The 21,925-nt window shown below is 38.4% G+C and overlaps 1 protein-coding gene across 3 annotated transcripts; it reads right to left on the bottom strand.

Moving 5' to 3' along the window:
* Window positions 1-620: 620 nt before the first annotated feature.
* Window positions 621-21,918, bottom strand: THAP9 (THAP domain containing 9). Of its 3 annotated transcripts, XM_040479623.1 has the most exons (5): window positions 21,740-21,918; window positions 16,113-16,308; window positions 14,400-14,703; window positions 12,843-12,993; window positions 621-4,229 (listed from the first exon to the last, which is right to left on the bottom strand). In XM_040479623.1, exons 1-5 carry the CDS (start codon window positions 21,817-21,819, stop codon window positions 2,252-2,254), a joined length of 2,709 nt encoding a protein of 902 aa, XP_040335557.1. In that variant the 5' UTR covers window positions 21,820-21,918; the 3' UTR covers window positions 621-2,251. The 3 variants fall into 3 exon arrangements, with proteins under 3 accessions (XP_040335557.1, XP_040335568.1, XP_040335579.1); XM_040479634.1 differs by lacking the exon at window positions 16,113-16,308; XM_040479645.1 differs by lacking the exons at window positions 16,113-16,308; window positions 21,740-21,918 and adding an exon at window positions 14,792-15,303.
* Window positions 21,919-21,925: the final 7 nt, after the last annotated feature.

A 21,925-nucleotide genomic window follows, 5' to 3' on the forward strand; every position in this document is an offset into this window, starting at 1 on the left:
GGAAATTATAAAGTAAATTACTCTCATCAAATATGAATAATTTATTTTAAAAATTCACCATAAAGCATATCATGTTAAGTAAACTTGATATCAGACTTGAAATACTTTCACTAAGGGGCGCCTGGGTGGCTCAGTCGGTTAAGCGTCCGACTTCGACTAAGGTCACGATCTCGCGGTCCATGAGTTCCAGCCCCGCGTCGGGCTCTGGGCTGATGGCTCAGAGCCTGGAGCCTGTTTCCGATTCTGTGTCTCCCTCTCTCTGACCCTCCCCCATTCATGCTCTGTCTCTCTCTCTGTCTCAAAAATAAATAAAACGTTAAAAAAAATTAAAAAAAAATACTTTCACTAAGGCAAGAGCAATTAACTGTTAAAGGCAGTGAAGGAGGGGTGCCTGGGTGGTTCAGTCAGTTAAGGGTCGGACTTCAGCTCAGGTCACGATCTTACAGTTCATGGGTTCAGGCCCTGCGTCGGGCTCTGTGCTGACAGCTCAGAGCCTGGAGCCTACTTTGGATTCTGTGTCTCCCTCCCTCTCTCTGCCCCACCCTGCTCACAGTCTGTCTCTCAAAAATGAATAAAAACGTTAAAAAAATTTTAAAAAGGCAGTAAAGGAAATATTCCTGTTGTCAATATTTGTCCAATTTATCCAGCACTCAAATAGTGCAAAACACTAATTAAACTACAGAATATACTAGTACATTAGTAAAATGCAACAGCAAAGAACATGAGACACCTACAGATACAAACCTAGTTTTAAGTAAAGATCTGGACAAAACTTGGATTTATATAAGCAATAAGTTAAAGGTGGTGATTTACAAGTAGTATTCTTTTAAATAAGATTCATCCTGGTGTATCTAAAATTCTATTGCAAATACAACCCACACTATTGAGACTTCTCAGCGATAGCTCTTACATAAAATTTAGTACAACTCTGGTTACATCTCCAAACTTAAGCCTTTGTTTGAGGTAGAACAAAACAAATATATCAAAATATATAATTTAAGGAGAATTTCAGTTAATAAAACTCAAGTTTTGTCTAGTCATTAATCTTTTGCAATTTTAAGTTTTCATATTAATTATACTTCATGACTATTCACATACAAAGAGTAGATGTTTTACACACATAGGGGAATCATGCGCTTGTTTCTTCTTTTATCCATTTAAAACACTCCTCATATGTGAAAGTACAACATATACCTACGTTTTTCTACTCATCTTTTCAAAGTCTGGGTGTGACAGAATGGAGAAAATTGTCCTTAGGTATGTTTCCATCTTCAGATCATTTAAGCTTCTCCTAAATTTCTGAAAAAACTAATCATATAATTAAGACAAATATTTTCATAACCACTGTCTCAACTGCCCATCTTTTTCTATTTATTAATTGGATGGTGTGAAGTCCCTTTATTCATTCAACACTGAAAATATATTTCAGCCTCCCTGCAAAACACAAGGACACTTCAGAAGAGCTTGAAATAAGGCTTCTCCTCATTCTCTGATGAGCATTGGGCTCTTCCAGTGGAGTCAAGTAAGTATCCACTCTATTATTCAAAAGTAGTATTTTGAAGTCCAAGGACAATGGATTGTGAAAATGAGATCCCCTATTTACTTCTCAGAGTACATTCCCCAACTTCGCTGCAGCACACGGAACCATCTCATGGCACATGTGCTTACCTTCTGCCCGATAAAGCCTAAGTATTCCCATTTTAGGGTACCCTGGCAAAGGGATTTTGTGGTATTTGATATTTTAACTCAGCCTAATTTTCAAACCACATCTAGATTTTCACATGTAAGTAAAAATTACATCCAAGGTTTTATATTCCTTTTTTTTTTTTTTTTTCCTGTCAACATTCTTAAGAGCTGTAAACCAAAGCTCTTTTAGGGAATGTAGTCTATTTATAAAAGAAGTCAATGTTTTAATGACTCTTAGTTGTTGTTATTCTCTCTTGTTTTAAAGTAGACTGAACAAGTTAAAAAGTATGTCCAGTCACACTACTCAGTCTTATAGTAGTATATTCAAAGGCAGCATCTGTTGGCTGGTCTGTTCCTACTGACTTAACTGCGTTCTACATTCCGAGTAACTGAAATGTTGCAAACCATACCAAGTACAAGCAGATTTTATAATACGCATAATTAGAAATCCTAGTATTACAAACTTGTCAAATGTGCAGAATGGTCAATTTATAAAATATGGTAGGTTGAACTTCAAATGTTGACCAATAATTTTTCATGAAAATTTTAAGATATTTTAGGTCCCTCATTTGAATGGATATCCATCATTACTTAACAAATGCCTGCATTTATTGGTATTAGCAAAACTTGAACATCTGTAATCCTGTAATGATGACCAGTGTATTCTTGGCAAAGTTTTCATTTCAATTCTTTCTGAATGGTGTTTTAAAGGGTACTGAGCTGCATCTTTACCTCTGATCTTTAAGAAACAGATTATTATATCCTTTAGTAACTTTACAAAGTGATTGATGGCACACACTTCTCCGTCAAAGAGATGCTCATCTAAATCTACAAAAAGATAAATATGCCCAGAAAGCTCACATAATATTTTCTGCTGAAGATACAATTCTCTCTGTTTAGGAAGTAGTTCATAGACTGTCATTCTTGAATGGGTTCTTACAACTCGCTCACAAATATTTATGACTTGACAAAGACTTTGTGAAGGGAAATGTAAACCATTCTTCTTTTTAACACACAACAGTGACCCAATTTTAGCAACCTTGAGATCTGATGCATACAGTGCACTGATGCACTCCTCACAAGTTAAAAGAGCTGATAACTTATTTGCAACATAACTGGCACAACAGATGAGTTTTTGCCTGTGATCTGACAGATCTAGTAACGCCTCACTTAGCGAACAATTAGACCAGTCTCGGCAAATATCCTCTTTGTGAAAAAGAGTCTTTATGCCGCTGACGCCATACTGACGCTGAACGGTCCAAAGGGCCAAGTCTGTCCTTCGAGCAATTGAAATGTCAAGGATGCTTACTTCACTTAGAAAGGCTTCGTCTTGTGATCTGTATCTGGTCTCCAAATTATGGTAAGCTTTCTGGAATGCCATACAGGTAGGGTTAGAACCGGTTACTAATACCTGTCTAAGCATCTTGAGAAATAATTCCAGATGATCTTGACTGAATTTATAAGTCAGAAGATATGGAAAAGGCATGACCTTTGGGAAAATGTAATTCTGATAGAGCCATTTTAGGCTCTCAGCATTAAGCAAAAATCCCAGGAATCCTAGTTTTCGCTTACCTTTAATTATTTGATTACTGCTAGCGTCAGATAATGTAACAAAGATTGTCTTGGCTTCAATTAACACGTGATTAATTTTACTATAAGTTTCAGGCAGTAGAGGTCCTTTAAGTCCCTTTCCATAACAATTCCTACTATTAAAAATGTCAAACAGGTTGTTAATTAAGCGTAAAAAATGGACGGTACCAATACAGTTTTGAAAAGGAGGCAGGCCTAACGATAGCAAGCACTCCAACGCGCTGGCCACATTCTCACTGAACAGTTGGGCAGCACAGTTCGTCTTCAGCACGTGGTTTTTCAAATTTGCAAGTTTTCTTGGGAGTCTTTCTATGTTTGCTAATTCCTGGTCCCCCAGGGCTACTAAGTCCACAAGGTGCTGCCAATGTGCCGTGCCATTAATAAACTGAATGCTTTGAAAATTCTGAAATGCATTTCTTATTAATCTGAGCAAGTGGCAAGAATCAAAGAAGTATGCAATCTGTTGACTAGAAGATGAGGGATGCTGAAATGTACACTTCATGTTGTCTCCGTCAATATGTATTCCCAACGCTTTTGCCATCTGAACGCTGTGAGCTGTAGCATCAGAGGTGACGGCCAAAACCGTGATCCCTATGTCACTTAGTTTGCCAATGGTAAGACGAAGCAGCTGAGCCTGCAAATATCCAGATGCCCTGTTAACAAAAAAATAACCAAGAGGCGTTCTCCAGTGACCAGAAATACCCACGGCCATTAACAAAATAGTTTCGGACGCAAGGGGCGTTTCATCAGCATCAAGTATGCCGAGGCCAAAGTCCATAAACCCTTGCAAATGGTGACTGCTGGGGTCCCACTGAAGTTGTTGCTTGAGAGATATGCCTTTTATTATCAGTGAACAATACTGGTAGAGCTGGTCTCCGTTCTCTACTCTTCGCTGAAGAAAAGAAAAAATGTTGCTGTTGAAGCCTGGACTGGGTTTGCATTTGGATAACCATCTGGGAAATATAAAAATATATATATATATATAAAAAACTAAATGAAGAAATTAAAAAAAAAAAGGAAAAAATACCTTAACTGCTGCTAAGTTGCTTCAGATCCCTATAGAAACACAGCCAAATATAAGTAGCCAAATTCTATGGACATTTTCAAGCATCTATTCAAATAGTTACCATAAAATACTAAGATAACAGAGAAGCTTAGACACAAAGTAAGTATTTCAATACACCATTGCTCATCTACTTCTTTAAGATATATACAAAACAATTACCCGGTTTGTTGTAACTGTCGTGTTTAGATCATAAACCAGTCTTACCTGTAAATTCAATGAAATGAGAAAACGGTTGAAGGGGAAGGAAACTTTGAGAACATCTAGCACATCTACCTCATTTTAGAGATTGGGAAACGGGGACAGAGGCAGAACTGAAGCCACACAGCCCTTGCTGTGCTGCTAGCTGCATACAAGTGTGAAGCCCAACTTTCCTGGTGTCCTGACAGTGCTTTTCTCACCGCTCCTTGCGACCTCAAATTGTGCCCTCAAGGAACAATGAAGGTGTCTGCATCTGTCTGCCCTGCACAAAGTACATACACTACTACCTTAGGAGTTCCTTTGCAGTGTCCCTGACCTTTCCATCCTGGTTATGCTTTCCAATTACTGTTAGTGGCTGTCTTCAGAATCCTTTTCACTCAGTTCTAATTTACCTCTAATTTGCTGTAGGGTCAGGAGAGACAATAGCCAAGTTTAAGAACTATCTGAAATAAGACAAATTGGATTCTCTAGTAGAGACTGACGTGTTCATCTTAGCTAAAGTACTTCTGTAACTCAAATGACTTTTTGGGATTTCTGACTTGGGGGCTATATTCTGGACTGCCAAGGTTTCTTCCTGGACAGCAGGCCTCTAATTGAGATTTTAATGTACCTCGCCCTAAGTATTTCAGGACAGGGCTTTCCACATACTTTGCCGCAAACTAAAAGTTCCATAAATGAAATTTACCCTCATTACGTGCCATGCACACATATATGTAACATATGTGTGTGTATAATGCCAATTATGACCCACTGAATTGATTTCAAGATGCACTAATGGGTTTGAAAAACACACAGCATGCAAAAGACATCGATTTTAAGCTGCTTATAACCTATTTAAGAGACAAATGTATTAATCAGTTGTTTATATTTTAAAATAGGATGAAACAGTAAGATAATGAGAAAATAGGACAGTGGTTACCCACCAGGGTGCTACAGCCCAGTAGTATATGGAATGTCCTTTGCAAACAGGTCTCCAAATTTTAATTGTTTAAATTTTTTTCTTGCATTAGGACTGACTCTAAAATGAACACCAAAGATGCTGTGCTGCACATGGAGTCAGTATATTATGAAACTACTTAATGCCTCTATGTAAAAGTTTTTATTTAAAAAAGAATTTTTTTTAATGTTTTTATTTATTTTTGAGACAGAGAGAGACAGAGCATGAGCGGGGAAGGGGCAGAGAGAGAGGGAGACACAGAATCTGAAGCAGGCTCCAGGCTCCGAGCTGTCAGCACAGAGCCTGACGCGGGGCTGGAACCCACAGACTGTGAGATCGTGACTTGAGCTGAAGTCGGACGCTTAACCAACTGAGCCACCCAGGCGCCCTGTAAAAGTTTTTATTTTATTTTATTTTATTTATTTATTTTTTATTTATTTATTTTTTAACATTTATTTATTTTTGAGACAGAGAGAGACAGAGCATGAACGGGGGAGGGTCAGAGAGAGAGGGAGACACAGAATCCGAAACAGGCTCCAGGCTCTGAGCTGTCAGCACAGAGCCCGACGCGGGGCTCGAACTCACGGACCGCGAGATCGTGACCTGAGCTGAAGTCGGACGCTTAACCGACTGAGCCACCCAGGCGCCCCTTAAATAGGCTTTTTAAAAAAGCTTGTTCTTTGAGCTTGATTTTTAAATAGATACCTAAATGGTATTTTTTTAATGTCTTGTTTATTTATTTTGAGAGAGAGAGAGAGGGAAAGAGGGAGGGAGGGAGAGAATCCCAAGCAGCCTCTGCACCAGCAGCACGGAGCCGAAAGTGGGACTCAAACTCACAACTGTGAGATCATGACCTGAATCAAAATCAAGAGTTGATGTTTAACCAACTGAGCCAACCAGGCGCCCCAAGAGGATATTTTAAATTGAACAATAGCTTAGTTACAGAGTGATTATAAGTAGTCAGTTGGGTGGCTTAAAACTCTGCCTGAAAAAATACAAGGCTGAAGAGCCATCGTGCAGAGGAGTGTTTTTCTTTAAGACTATTAGGTCCACTGGCACTGTTTTTTCTTTTCCAAAATAACATTAAAAAACAACAATAAAAAAAGACTCTTAGCTCCTCCCATGGTCTTGTTTACCTTTGAATCTCTCACATCATCTTACCTATAGAGGGAGCTAATTTATTAATTGCAATGAAAACCTAAATAGAAAATTAGAGACAGAGAAAATCTACTAAGATCATACCATATATATCACTGTTATGATCAGGAAGGCTGAGGATGTTATGACATTCTTACAAAAGATATGTAAAAACAAACTATCTTAAAGACCCAAAGAACTGGAATTATAAGAAGTACAGCTCTGGGAAGGTTCTAGACATAGAGAATTCAAGAGAGAACTGATAAAGATCCAACATCAACACAAAGAAAATTACAGAGGTGACTGATAGTGGCTAATAATTAGAAAAAGATATGACAAGTTGAAATTAGTGAAGCAGGTACCTGTCTCACTGAACAAGGGTTTTCAAAAATATGAGTTTAGCTTGGTCTGTCATCATCTAATTGTTTACCATATAACTGTTTCTCCATCATCACAGGAGGAAAAACAACTATTCAAATTGTCTCTTTTCTCCTCAAGCTTTTTTTTAAAGTTTTAAAATTTATTTTTGAGAGAGACAGCGTGAGCAGGAGAGGGACAGAGAGAGGGAGAGAGGGAGAATCCAGCACAGAGCCTGATGGCAGGGCTTGAACTCATGAAACCATGAGATCATGACCTGAGCTGAAACCAAGAGTCGGATGCTTAACCAACTGAGCCACCCAGGCACCCCTCTCCCCAAACTTATCTCTGCTTCCCCAATTCTCTGCTATTATCTTTATGTCACTGAGAAAAACAGAAGCAATCCAATAAAAACTCATTTTCCTACCACTAAATCTGCTAACGTATTGAATCTGTGTCTCTGCCTCTTCCTGTTTAAATGAATGAATTGTCCCTACTCCTAATTAAGGCTAAACCTCTCTCCACAATGGTGTTAGATATTATCCCCCACAGTTATCCCTTCTCTTATGCACCACCAGTTCTCCTCTCTACCAGACCATTCCCTTAAGCATGCAAACATGCTGGAACAAGTGCCCTCTCAACAGGTGCCCTCCCTTTCATCTATGCTCCTTTCTACCCACAGACCCATTTCTCTGCTCCCTTCATAGCAAAACTCCTTGAAGGAGTGCTTAATCATTGTTTCTGCTTCTTAGGCTTCCAGTCTTCCTTGATCCCACTTTGGCCAGGCCTACCTCTCTACCACTCCACTGCAACTGCTTTTGTCAATGTCATCAATGACCTCCATCTTGCAAAATCCAATGGTCAATTTTGTCCTCCTCTTACTTGATCTCCCAGCAGCAGGGACAGAGTGGACTATCTCCTTGAGATACTTTCTACACTTGGCTTCCAGGCCATCACATCTCCTGGTTTTCCTCCTGCCTCACTGGCCGCTCCTGACCAATAAATAAATTTACCAAGTAAATATTAACTATAATGATTATAAATGTAATACATAAGCAGAGGTGTGTTAAAAAGATATATCTTTTTTGGGGCGCCTGGGTGGCGCAGTCGGTTAAGCGTCCGACTTCAGCCAGGTCACGATCTCACGGTCTGTGAGTTCGAGCCCCGCGTCAGGCTCTGGGCTGATGGCTCAGAGCCTGGAGCCTGTTTCCGATTCTGTGTCTCCCTCTCTCTATGCCCCTCCCCCATTCATGCTCTGTCTCTCTCTGTCCCAAAAAATAAATAAACGTTGAAAAAAATAAATAAATAAATAAAATAAAAAGATATATCTTTTTTAATAAAAAAATAAATAGAAATGTAATCAAATGTGAATATGTTTGACTATTCAGAACTGTCAAGATAAAATCTAGATACTTCCAATATATGAGAGTAATAGATAGACATTAACACAAAATTTTGTGGATATATATTTTTTTAATGTCTGAGAGAATATATACCAAACCACTAATAGCAGTTATCTTGGGAATTAGGGGAATGGTCTGGAAAAGGTCTATAAACCTTTTTCATTTTCCAGTATTTACATACTTACATATTGTCTGAATGTTTTATAACAAGCATGTATTACTATCATATTAAACAAGGTATTTTAGTTTCAAAGTACCCAAAGAAATAAACAATTTTTTGAGTACTAAAATTATACTGAATAGATGGCGTCATAGCAAAAATACAAAATGGACATAAAGAGAGAAAAGATCAGTGTGAGCTGGAATTGCCAGAGACTATTTAATCCAGAAGTTAATGGAGAACTACAGGAAATGAAGAAATGTCTCACACAAACCACAGGGCAAAATCCATAAGCAGTGCTTTAAAACCAGTAAAGAGAAAATTTGACTAACAAAAGGTAGAGAGGGGGATATATCAACACAGTATCTATAAAAACATCTCCTGCCTAGCAAAAAGTAGACATTTATAAATAAGAATAATATCTGGCCTAAATAGTAAAATCAGATGATAGAAGAGAGTGAATAAGCCTATACACAACTATCCAAATGTTTCTGGTCACTACAATCAAAAACGGAAACAATATAAATGTCCAATAGGGGGCGCCTGGGTGGTGCAGTCGGTTAAGCGTCCGACTTCAACCAGGTCAGGATCTCGCGGTCTGTGAGTTCGAGCCCCGCGTCAGGCCCTGGGCTGATGGCTCAGAGCCTGGAGCCTGTTTCCGATTCTGTGTCTCCCTCTCTCTCTGCCCCTCCCCCATTCATGCTCTGTCTCTCTCTGTCCCAAAAATAAATAAACGTTGAAAAAAAAAATTAAAAAAAAAATAAATGTCCAATAGTTGGAGAATGCCCCGGATAAATGGGGTATAATTACCTGATATTATGCAGCTATTAAAGATCATTAACTATGTAAAAAAAAAAGCTAGCAAATCTAAGCACAGAAACAAGACTGGAAGCAAATTCCCTAAATGTTAATAATTGTTGACATATAATGTAGATAAACAATTAATGAATTTTCCATTCTTTTCTCTCACTTCCAAATTTTTTATTAGTATTACTTTAATAGTATGTGGAGGAAAGTTAATCATTTTTAAAAAGAAGATGTAATATACAGCATTGTGACTATGGTTAATAATACTGTATCATGCATTTTAAAGTTGCTAAGAGGGGGACCTGGGTGGCTCAGTCGGTTAAGCATCTGACTTCTGCTCAAGTCATGATTTCGCCATTCCCAGAGATCAAGCCCCACATCAGGCTCTGTGCTGCCAGCTCAGAGCCTGGAGCCTATTTCAGATTCTGTGTCTCCCTCTCTCTCTCTCTCTCTGTCCCTCCCCTGCTTGTGGTGTCCCTCTCTCTCTGTCTCTGTCTCTGTCTCTGTCTCTCTCTCTCTCAAAAATAAACATTAAAAAAAATTTTTTAAATAAAAAAAGAAAGTTGCTAAGAGAGTAGATCTTGAAAGTTCTCATTGTAAGAAAAAAGTAATTTTAACTGTGGAATGGATATTAACTAGACAGTGTGGTGATCTTTTTGTAATATATACAAATACTGGATACCTGTTATACACCCAAATCAAATAAAGTGTTATACATTAATTATATCTCCATTAGAAAATAAAACAGATGTTTTCCCCAAAATGGAAAACAACAATATCATAATTGAAGGGGTTCAGGACAGGATCCCCAGAATGTGCTGCTCTGGCATGTGGATTATTTGTTATTTGAGAGAGCGAGCCCACAAGCAGGGGGGCAGAGAGAGGGAGGGAGAGAATCCCAAGCAGGCTCTGTGTTGTCAGCATGGAGCCTAAGCCAAAGTGGGGCTTGATCCCACAAAGTGAACCCTGAGATCATGACCAGAGCTGAAATCAAGAGTCAGATGTTTAACCGACTGAGCCTCCCAGATACCCTGGCATGTGGATTATTTTGAGTTGAAGTCATTTGAGACCCTGCAGACTCAAGAGAAACTTTTATCCCCTCCTAACCACACAGAATAATCTAAACTGGGGAGGCTTTCCCAGAATAAGAGTTATTAACAGAGATAGATTTTATCTAAGTGAACAAAATGTATGGTAGAGCAAACATCTAATTACCAAACATCTGCTTCACTTATTGCCCTGTGAAGTGCATGCCTTTCCTCTGAAATCCCAGACCCCTATCCCCATATCTCCTTAGTTCAGAATGACATATATACCTCTTTTGTCTGTCTTTGGAATTTCCATGTCTATGTGGATTCCCTGTATGTACAGCTATTAAATTTAATTTTCTCCTGTTAATCAGTTTCATGTCAGTTTGATTTAGTCCAGCCAGAAGGACCTTTGGGGGGCCAGGAATTCTTGTTCCCTTATATAATTAAGGTCCTACTGCCTGCCAGCCCTCAATTTCCCCCTTCTTTAAATGGGTGGGGTCAGCGGATGGTGGGCTATGTGCTTTCTTAGAGTTTCTCCAGTTCAGAACCCCTGAATCTGTTTTAAAGTTGAAGTAATAAGAAACCAAGAAGTACCTTCCAGGAGAGAGAGATGATGCTACTCCTGGCTGGCCTCTGTCCCACCTGCACTGAATTAAAGGGAGTACTGCTCTTCAGAAAGTGACTTAAGGTCCACTGCATTTCCTGCTTCCATCTACTCAAAATGCTAAATGACCATTCAGGCATTCTTTCTTTCTACAAATATTTATCAAGGGACCATTTAATGCTTCAGGTACAATGCAGAGTTGGGGGTTCAGTGGTAGTGTAACAAAAAACCCGATGCACCTCATACTTGGGCAGCTCATGGTCCAGTGGGGAAGACAGTGTTTTAAGAACTATGATTCAGGTCTGGGGTGCCTCGGTGGCTCAGTCGGTTAAGCATCCGACTTCGGCTCACATCATTATCTCATGGTTCGTGGGTTTGAGCCTTGCATCAGATTCTCTGCTGTTAGCACAGAGCCCACTTCAGATTCTCTGTACCTCTCATGGCTTCTCAGCCTTTCGGCTAAGATCAAGTGCAGATCTTCTGTACCCCCCTCTCTCTCTCCCCCCTCCCTCAAAAAAAAAAAAATAAACAAACATTAAAAGAAAAAAAGAACTACGATTCAGTTCTTATGTGTGTGAGAGGAGCACTTACAGCAAGCCAGGCTTCTGAAAGGAGGTCTAATTTGAGCCTGAAGACTGAGGAGTAATCACTAGGACCAATGAAGAGAGAGAATGGGCATTTCAGGCACAGGGAATAGTAAGTCCTGGTGGCAAAAAGAGGCCATTAAGGAGTGCCTTACAATTGGAGCATGGAATGCTAAAGGGCAGGGAGGGAGGCCAGAGATGAGCCTCCGAGCTTAGCAGGGGCCGCACCACGGGAAGCTCAATAAACCACAGGAAGGAGTCAAGCCTCTGGTCTGTAGGTAATGGGGAGGCTTATGCATCAGGAAAGTGACTGTTATGGGCTGAATTGTGTCCCTCAAAAAAGATATATTGGAATCCTAATTCGCAGTACCTCAAAGTGTCCTTATTTGGAGATACAGTCTTTACAGAGGTAATCAAATTAAAACGAGGTCATTAGGGTGAATCCCAATCCTAAGACTGGTCCTCATAACAAGAGGAAATTTGGGCACAGAAGCACACATACATAAGGGAAGATGATGTAAGGATACACAAGGAGAAAGACCACCAAGTACAAGTTAAGGAGAGAGGCCTGGAACAGACCCCTTGCTCACAGCCCTCCAAAGGAACTAAACCTGCCAATACCTTGATTTTGGACTTCTAGCCTCCAGAAGTGTGAGACAATATATTTCTGTCATTTTTAAGCTCAATAAATAAATAAATAAATAAAAATAAAAAGGCATCTGTAAAACCAGTGATAAAAACCGGTAAAAATTGAGCATTACTATTATAAGACATCACTGTAAAGTCACTGAGTTATTTGCTTCATACTAAGTGAATTATAAATATATCCGTGTATTTTGACCACAAATCCTACAAAATTATTTACCAAAATTTCCTCCCTGAACAACCCACACTGGGCATCAACTACAGTGCTTAACAAAAATGCAGATTTTTATGCTTAGCCTCAAACCAATGGTGTCAATCTAGAACTATTGTAGATTTTTCTAGGATAGTCGGATATTAAAACTACTGAAGTATATTAGAAATCCCAATATTTTCAGATTCAAATTTTATCACCGAGAGTATCTCTGTCTGGAAGATGCAAAAAATTTGTCAGATTATAGACCTTCATTTTGTTGGTGAAAATCTGCTGTTGTGATAATATGCAAATACCACTAGAAGTTTTTAAAAAGAGCAAATGGACTAATAAATGAGAGTCTGAATACGAATAGCTTCAACACATAAAATGCAATTAAATAATAAAATACTTGTTTATTTAACATCTAAAAAGTAATTCACTTACGTCCTGAGGATGGAAGAATGAGGCAGCTTGAGAATCTTTCTTACATAATCATAGACTTTGCTACTGCACAAGTAGAGTGTACATGCAAACTGTTTCATTTCTGTGGAGTACTCAGCTGTTTCTCTCCAGTTATACAATTCCCACTTAAAATCTGTTAAAATAAATTTATTTATTCTTTGTGGTGAAGAAGGTGTACAGTAACATTCTAAGGTACAGATCATAGCATTTGGATATAAAAAGCAGTGGCCATCAAAATACAAATACCATCACAGTTTAACTGAGTTTGTTTCAAAGGCTAATATCCAATCTTAGGACCTCTTGACCAATTTATCCTGCTCATCCTGGATCGTTTCACTCAAAAGACGGAAGAAGAAAGTTTCAACTTGAATCACTATGTTTTATTATTCATTGGCAGCCTAAGTGGAGAATTTTAGAGAAACAGGGAAGAAGATAAAATAACTGGATAAAATTAAGTCTCTGGATTACGAGCACATTTATTTATTTTGCTTCCTGGTTACTATTTATCTGAGGGTACAAATGAGACACAAGAAATAATTCCGGCAATAGGATGCTATTCAAATTGAACAGATGACCTTGCCTACTTTGAGGGGAAAAAAAATCCTCTGTTCCTGGTGGGGATCCCTGTTTATTACACCTCTGTTCCCCTCCTGGAAAAACACAAAATATTCTCCTCCTTTGGAGATACCTGCTCTTTTCTAGAAACAAGACATACTTATTTTTTACCAGGATGTAAATCCAAAATCTCTGCTGGCTTTCATCAAAGAGTAAGCTGGCTATACTTATTCTGTCCCTCTTCAAATATGCTGGTTCACAAAGAAAAGAGTAGGTAGTCTTTCCAATGGACATGTATATCTTCCATAGGATATTTTAGAAAATAATATATGGAGACTCAAAGAATTTTCAAGCTCAAAGGGAACTGGAAAATTACCTGGTTCGACTCCACTGCAAAAACGCTTCGGTGATAAATTATGTAAGCACTTAAATTGTTTAAAAATAATTTGCAGTAAAGCAAGTAAGTGCTTTATAAAAAATGAGAATTACAGTATATGGTATAAGCCATATGATCTAACCTCTGGGTAGTTGGATTATGTGTTACTTTTATCATTATATATTTCTTTGCCTTTCCTATAAGTACATTACTTTTAAAACTGGAAATACATAAAAGGATTTTGGCAATTACTTTTCCTTCTTTTTGCTTACCCTGAGACTTCATGTCTCAGCTAAAAGCATGTTTTCATAGGCAACAGCAAAGTAAATACTTTAATGATATTTCAGGATAAGGGAACATCACAGGGCAACAATGGGTGATTCAGTCAGTTAAGCATCTAACTCTTGGTGTCATGGTCTCACGGTTCATGAGCTCAAGCCCAGCATTGGGCTCTGTGCTGATAGCACAGCACAGAGCCTGCTTGGGATTCTGTGTCTCCTCTCTCTCTGCCTCTCCCCCACACACATGTGTATGTGCATGTGCGCACTCTTTCAAAAGAAACTTTAAAAAAAAAGAAAGAAAGAAAAAAGAAAAGGGGAACATCATACCTGAAAACTGTGCTCGTAGCAGACACTCTGTTTCTTCAGAAAGTAGTTTCTCTTCGACAAGTGCATCAATTAGTCGTAAGCCCTTTCTCTTCTTGATCATCCTGTAGTTTTTCACAGAAACCAGTCTTTTTTTGGACACTTGTAGCATCTGTTGCACCTCAGCCAGTTTCTCTGCACCAATTGTCAGAGGTCTCTTTAAACTGTAGTTGTGGTCCTCAGTAGCAACCTCTTGAGAATTATCAGGAAGTGGCTGTTTTAGGATTTTCTGTTTTGCTTTACCTTTAAGGTGTACACCTTGAAGAACCTACAACAGAAATATAAAATTAAGGTTATTTTTGAAATGATCACACAGAAGGCGGTCTATAAAAATACCACTAAATCAAAGGACTCACCTTTAATGTGGAGAGTTGTTTTAAAAAAAGGTCATAATCTCTAATTTCTTCAAATGTATTTATAGGAAAATGTGAACAGGGTTTAAAGTTTTTTGGGGTTTTTTTTCATCCATATAGAAATAGTAACCTGATGTCGAAAGTTAACATGATGTTGAAAGTTTCTGATATGTTTTAAGTAACAACAGAAAGGTGGTAATTTGGGAAGGCTTCGTGGAAATGAGTTTTGAGCAGTGTTTTAAGACAGCAATGACATGATTTAATGGAGGGGACAGGAAAATTATTTGTGCAAAAAGGAAGGCATAGTGGACAGAGCATGGGCTTTGGAATTGAGACTAATCTGGGTTTAATCATGGCTCCCTCATTTATTAGCTGTCACTAAACCTCTACAATCCCTCCTCTCCTCATTTGTATAACTGTAATAATACAGAGTTGTTTTAAGGATACAATAGAATAATTTATGTAAATCTCCCAGCACAATGCCTAGACCACTGCAGGTCTCAATAAATAGTAACTATTATTGATTTTACAAAAGCATGAAAGTTAGTCAATTTATCACATATACAGAAGTTAGTAAATGTGGTTTGAAAAGAGAATTTGGAGCAGTTAGAAATGCACAATTAAAAGGAAGCTCTTAGAGCTTAGGAGTTTGGATTTGACACCAATGACATTCTTCTGAATACAGGAATGAGAGTAAACAATATCAAAAGGAAATTCCAATGGATAAGAGGAGGCAAGGATAGCATCAGCAGAGAACAGCTAGAGGACTACTGCAGACTGTGCAGCGAGGAGCGCGTACAGCAATGTGGCCAAAGGGTAAAAGGATAACATAAAAAAAGAAAGCTAAGAATGTAACACTAATCCTGGTGACTGATTCATAGAAAGCCCTCTATTTTCCATAGATACCTCTCTATATCAATGCTAACAATTAGGTATATTTTTGGTCAAGATCAACATTACTGGGAGGGGCCCGAAAAAGGCATAATTTCTAAGTATTATGGAAACTGTGTCAAACAAAAGCCTGAATTCTAAGGCATCTACTAGTTAATTTTTGTGATCAATTTAGTAATCTTTATGTGGGTCTAGAAAATGATTTGCATTTATATACCTTAAAAACTTCAAAGCAGAATTACTAATATTACATATAGATTAAAAACCAAAAACCAAAAACCTAGTTTTCTACACATTTAAAATCTATTAATGGATTTATTTTAAGATTTAGGATTTTTTTTTAAATCTTTGTAAATTCTAGCTATAATGTGAGGTATCTTGGTTTTTAAAGGCTCTGTAGAATTTAGTTTTGTTTACACCTAGATTTAAGTACCTTGTATAGAGAAACAGAAGGCACAGCTCCTTTTTTCAGCTTTCTTCTTATGCCATATGACTCAAAGTCACTTTCTTGAAAATGTTTGGAACATAGTATAGCACCTGGTCCTGGGATCCAAATCTTTTTGCTTCTGGGGTCCACACGATTAACAGCCCTGATCCATTTTGAGCGCTGTATGGTATCAGTTGGAAATCTACAGCAATCATATTAAAGTTCCATTAACATGAAAATATGGTAATACTACAGTATTGATTACATAAACCCATTTATTATTTAACTGCTTCGTATAAACATCAAGTCCAATTAAACTTACTTAATCTGATTTCCAAGTTCTTTGATTTTTTGAATCCAAGAGTTCAGTATCTAAGTGAGCTCATTTGCTTTAATTTCTGAGGGTAATTCTCATATTAAATATCCTACATTTTGTCTTCACTGACTACATTAACGGAATCTGCTCAAATTTAGTATGTGTGTTTTTAAACTATGTCCCCAAATTCTTTACTTCTATTCCTTTCAAGGGGTGGAGCCTAATTTCCTTCCCCTGGAGTGTGGGCTAGGGTTAGTGATTTGCTTCTAAGAAATACAAAAAAAAAAAAAAAAAAAAGGAGAAGAGACAACGGTCAATAAGACTAAGTAATAAAAGGTACTTGCTCCCTCTATTCAATGGTTTTTCTCTGGGAAAATTTCTCTGCCATGTGAGAAGCAGTCCTGCAGAAATATGTCCACTGGGCAAGAAACAGGCTTCCCCGCTAAAGGCCACATGAGTCTTTCTGAAACTGCACCCTTCAGCCTCATCAAGTGTTCAGAACATTCTAGTGTTGGCTAACATTTTACTACTACCTTATGAGACAGCCTGTAACACCCAGTTAATTCACTCCCGGATTCCTACCCTCAGAAATTTGTGAGATCATGTTTCTACTGCATTTTGAAGAAATTTGTTACTCAGCAGTAGAAAACAAGTAAGTACATTTCCCACACTCAATTTTCCTCTTTTGTTTTGAAAGGCACCACTTTTTCCTAGCCTTGAATACAAAAATTACCTCGTGTTTCTCTCTTTTTAATCCTAGCCAAATTACTATGTTTAGAAATTTGTTGGGGGGGATCACAAAACTACTCTTTCTGCACCCTCTCCCTTGATTTACCTTGGAGACAGATCTACAGGCAGCTGTGTGAATTTTGTATATTTTAACTTGGGTTTTAAAGCATATGGTTGTTAGGAATTGAAACTAGTGAAAATTTTAATGTCCTCAGCTCATTGTTGGGGAAATATAGCAGAATGGTAAAACATACTTCTGAGATATTCTCTCAATCACCTTGAGAAAGAATACTGAATTGGAAAATCTGTACTTAACCTTCAATTACCTTTAATAGACACGTCTCAATCTCTCAGCTGCCTCACAGGGTTGTAGTTAAGAGTGCACAAGGTGACAAATGCATTCAAAAGCACTTTGTAAATGGTAAAGTGCTACCCAGAGTTTGTTCTTTCCTAGGAACAATTCCACTTTCAAGACTTTCATTTTATTGTTCCAGGAAGATGATGCCACTTGATCAAGAGGAAACTGTTTTTCTAATAAAGGTGAGGCAAATCTATGTCTTTTTACTGAATTCTTTTAACTAATGGCACGTTTGTGAGGCAGCTTTTCCACAGATGGGGCGTAGTCTCTAACCATGCAAAGGACAGTAAAAAGTTGGCCAGTCCACCAAGTTGCATTACTAGCCTGATCCTCTGATGCGGTTTCCCAACTGGCATGCCTGCTCACTACAGCCATCAATCCCCTTATCTCATGGAATGGCCTGGGCCACTTGGAGCCCTTGAAGTAGGTATTACAGGCCAGTCCCAAACAGCTTTGTCGGTTTGCCCTAAGTATTAAATATTTCCTATGCATAACACACCATGAAAGGCTTGAAAAATATTGTAGTCTAACAAGCATGACTAATTTGAATTCTGTACAAAATTAAATTGGTAATAATAATTGATACTACTTTTAAAGCATTTACCTTGTGCTATTTTTACGTGTGTGGGTGTGCATACGTTTTAAAGTTTAAGTAATCTCTACACCCAACATGGGGCTCAAACTCATGACTCTGAGATCAAGAGCCACATGCTTTTCCTACTGAGCCAGCCAGGCGCCCCAGTGCTTATGTATGTTTTTAAAACTGTTTTAGTCTTTAAAAAATTCTGCACGAACAGGTTACCTTTTACTGAAGATGAAACCAAGACCAGAACTAAGTATAGCCACCAGTAAATAGTAGTTGAAATTGGAATTCATGTTCCCCTATTCTAAAATCACCTGTGGCAAAAGAAAAATCCCAAACCAATCATCATTTCATATACACAATAATGAATTGGTTTACACTAATGCAGAATCTGTTTTCTCTCCTGTTAACTATGCCTTTTTTACACTATTGGCAGAAATTACCTTGGGCTCTCTGCATATCATATTTTCTAAAAAAGTGGCTAGGAAAATCCTTTCTACAGTGGTCATCTCTGGGGAGACAGAGAAAGGATTGAGGGGTAAAGCTTTATACCTGGTAACTTAATTCTCTTCTAACAGAAAAGAAAAAAAAAATGAAACAAGGCAAAATGTTAACATCTGCTTAATTCTAGTGATGGGTATATCAGTGTTTGTTATGTATTACTCTTTGCCTGCTAATGTGTTTGAAATGTTTCATAGCTAAATGTTTGAAATGTTTCATAGCTAAATGTTTCATAGCTAAAAAAGTATAAAAAAAGTATAAAAATATATAAAAATAGCAAAAACTCTTCCAAGTTATCATACATATATTTGATTATGAAATAAATTGTTTAATTTCTTTACACCAATAAAAGGAGAATGAATCAAACTGTCACTTCTTTAAACTTGCCAGTCCCATCTCATATTTAACCATTTATGTGTTTCACCAAGTATCAGTATTCTTATAACAACAGTTTCCACACCTTTAATCATTTTGATTCATGCTTTTCAGCCAAAGCCCCTCGCCTGTGTCCTTGCAACATCCTTCACAATTCTGGTAATGGTGGTGAGGATGTTGGGGAAGGCTTCAGAAGACAGAATATTGGAGCTAGAGCTGATGTATCAACAGGAGTTTGCCATGCAGACAGTGGCCACTCCGAGCAAATGCATAAACACAGATATAAAATAACTACTAGGATCTTACTGGTTGATAAAGCATTGAAAAATAAGTTAATTTGTAGACTGGAGAGGGTTAAAGAAGAGTACAGAGGTAGCTTGAACTGGTTATGGATGGGCTGGAGGGGTGGCTAAAGGCCAGATCACAAAAGATCGTGTGTGCTAGGAAGTTTGGGATCCATCCTTTAGGTCAGTGGCTACCAGAGGAGTGTGCACTCATCTACTGAGATTTGAAGAAAACATTAGAATTTATTTTTATAATGTTTTGCCCCATCGCTTAATTTTTGTGTTTCATAATACATATTAGTTCATCACTTCGTGTATGTAATTTATAAATCAGTACACATTTATCAGGGCATGTACTCAAATTTCTTTGTGGAGAGGGCTCCATGTTCAAGAAGTCTGAAGATGACGCCTTTGGGCGATGGCAAGTTGACAAATTCTTTCCAATCTATATTACCTTTTTGCTGAACCCTTACTTCTGATCAATATAACTTTGTTGCTACGATTAACACCATAGTATTCTAACTCCTTTTCCTGTCTCTACCTTCTTCTGCATTCCTTACAACTTCCTAGGCATAGGAAGATAAAGATTATTCCCTCCCATTCATACATAAGGGCATGTGTTTAATTTAGCACACATAAAAAATAACAGAAATACAGAGGAAATTAAATCCAGGTTGGAAGACAGGTATTGGAGAAAAGTCTTCACAGAGGAGTTTGGATTCTGCCTTTAGGCATTTGAAAAGCCCCAGGATTAAAATCCTTTTTTAAGGGAACTAGTATAAAATTTGCATTTTTAGAAAAATCATTTCCAGAAATCAGGAAAATGGAATGAATGGGAAGAAATCAGCCTGGACGAACCATAGTATACTACTGTAATAACTGCATCACTTTCTCTTCTTAAAATTAAGTAGGTCTTACTTTGGTCCTCAATATATAAAACAAATAAAAGCAATAAATGAATTCTTCCTCGCTTGAAGAATCTTAAGGCGGCACAGGAAAAGCAGGGCAGCAAAAAATTAAAAAAAAAAAAAATTAGAGGAAAAGGAGAAAACTCTGGACAGAGTGTGTCAATAAAGCCAATGAAGATGAGAGTTTCACGGAGCAGTCGATATAATTAAAAGTTAAAAAAAAAAAGGTTAAGAGAAGGACTTAGAAGTGCTCACTTAGATTTGGCAACATTACTGGTGACCCTTTGTCAGTGTATTAGAGCAGTAGTGATCTGGCTACCATAGGTTGAAAAGTCAACAGGACTTAGGAAAATAGGTGTATGTTCCTGTTTACAGGAGCCTTGTTATAGAGGGAAAGCGTGATAGGGTAGTGCAGAGGTGTACATAGACTCAAGAGTTTGTGTGTCTGTTTAAAAATGGAAGTAATGTGAGCATGCTCATCGACTTTAGGCAAGTAATCAGAAGAGGGAGCAATTTAAAACGAACAGGAACTAATTGATGGGGGAAAATCCCAGAGAAGAAAGGTTACAAGATACAATTCTAACAGCTTAGGTGGAGGAACCAGCCCTATTTAAAAAACAACACAAAACAATGACTACAAAAGGCCTACCATACAGAGTTGAAACTCCTTAACCTGACATTTTTTTTCAATGTCTTCAAGATACTTTTTCCACTCCTCTGATATCTGCACTCTCCACCCCTTTACATTTTTCCATGTTATTCGTATTTAAGCGCTATCTTCCTTCCACCCCCACTCTACAACCTAAGTTCAAGGTCCAACTCAAATACCACCTGTCCCGTAAAACGACTTTTGATTTTCTCATAAAAGTCCTTTGTCAGTGGTTTAACTCTCTACATCTATTACCTTAACAGACTACCTCTTTTTTGAAGTACGTTTCTTTTTGTCTTTGAGAATCTTGCTTTACCCACTCTTCTACTTCGCATTGTGCCTTGAACTTTGAATCAACTGTATGTCATGGATGGACTATAGTCGTGGGTTCGAATTAGACTGGTCTGAAAACCCACCCAACTCTTGAGCCAATGTACCTTCCTTGCCATGACCAGATCCAGCCAGAATAGGACCGGCCTTGTGGAGCTCAGCCAATTCTACTAAATAACTTGCAGTAACAGGCAGTATTCGTGAAAATCCACCTGTACTCCTGTTCCTGGGTAAGCCACACAACTCTAATGGAATCGAACGCCTTCAACAGTTCTCCCAAACTGTCCACCCTTCCCATCTCCTCACGTCAAATAGTAAGACGACCGAAAAGAAGCAGGACTCCTTTCGAAAAACCCTTGCTAAACGCCATTAGGCAAGCGGTAGGCAACGAGAAAGAATCAGCAATTTGAAGGTACACGCTAAGCCGCAAAGACAGGAAAAACACCAATTCTCAAAGGTCCCTCGTTCCTTTCCCCCACGCTACGCACGTCACGCCACGTCACGTCAACGGCGCAACGCAAGCCCGGCCCCGCCCCACCCTGGCCTACTGCCCGCCAGGCCGTGCTGGGGGTTAGACAGCCGAAGGGTGCTCTCACGCACTGGTGGAAGGAGAGGCCGCGCTCCCGGCTCAGCACGGTGTCCCGGGTGCTGCAGCCAACTGCCGAGCAACTTCGGGTCATCTTCTTGCTACGTGGGGCTCCACTTTGGGTGGTCCTACGACAGCATTAATCGTGATAAATTTAGCTCCGCCCGTGGATTCGGCGGCTACGACCTTTATTTGTCGGA

Source organism: Herpailurus yagouaroundi, unplaced genomic scaffold (genome assembly GCF_014898765.1).
Source record: "Herpailurus yagouaroundi ecotype Mexico unplaced genomic scaffold, PumYag 28, whole genome shotgun sequence".
In the NCBI taxonomy this organism is placed as follows: Eukaryota; Metazoa; Chordata; class Mammalia; order Carnivora; family Felidae; genus Herpailurus; species Herpailurus yagouaroundi.

What these genes read in the sequence shown, in the direction of transcription:
- THAP9 (XM_040479623.1), bottom strand. Translation starts at nt 21,819, where the DNA reads ATGACCCGAAGTTGCTCGGCAGTTGGCTGCAGCACCCGGGACACCGTG. An exon ending in CTTCTGTTTCTCTATACAAG is followed by an intron (nt 14,704 to 16,112) that starts GTACTTAAATCT and finishes TTTCTGTTGTAG; the next exon opens with GTTCTTCAAGGTGTACACCT. An exon ending in CATTCTTCCATCCTCAGGAC is followed by an intron (nt 4,230 to 12,842) that starts GTAAGTGAATTA and finishes TATATTTCCCAG; the next exon opens with ATGGTTATCCAAATGCAAAC.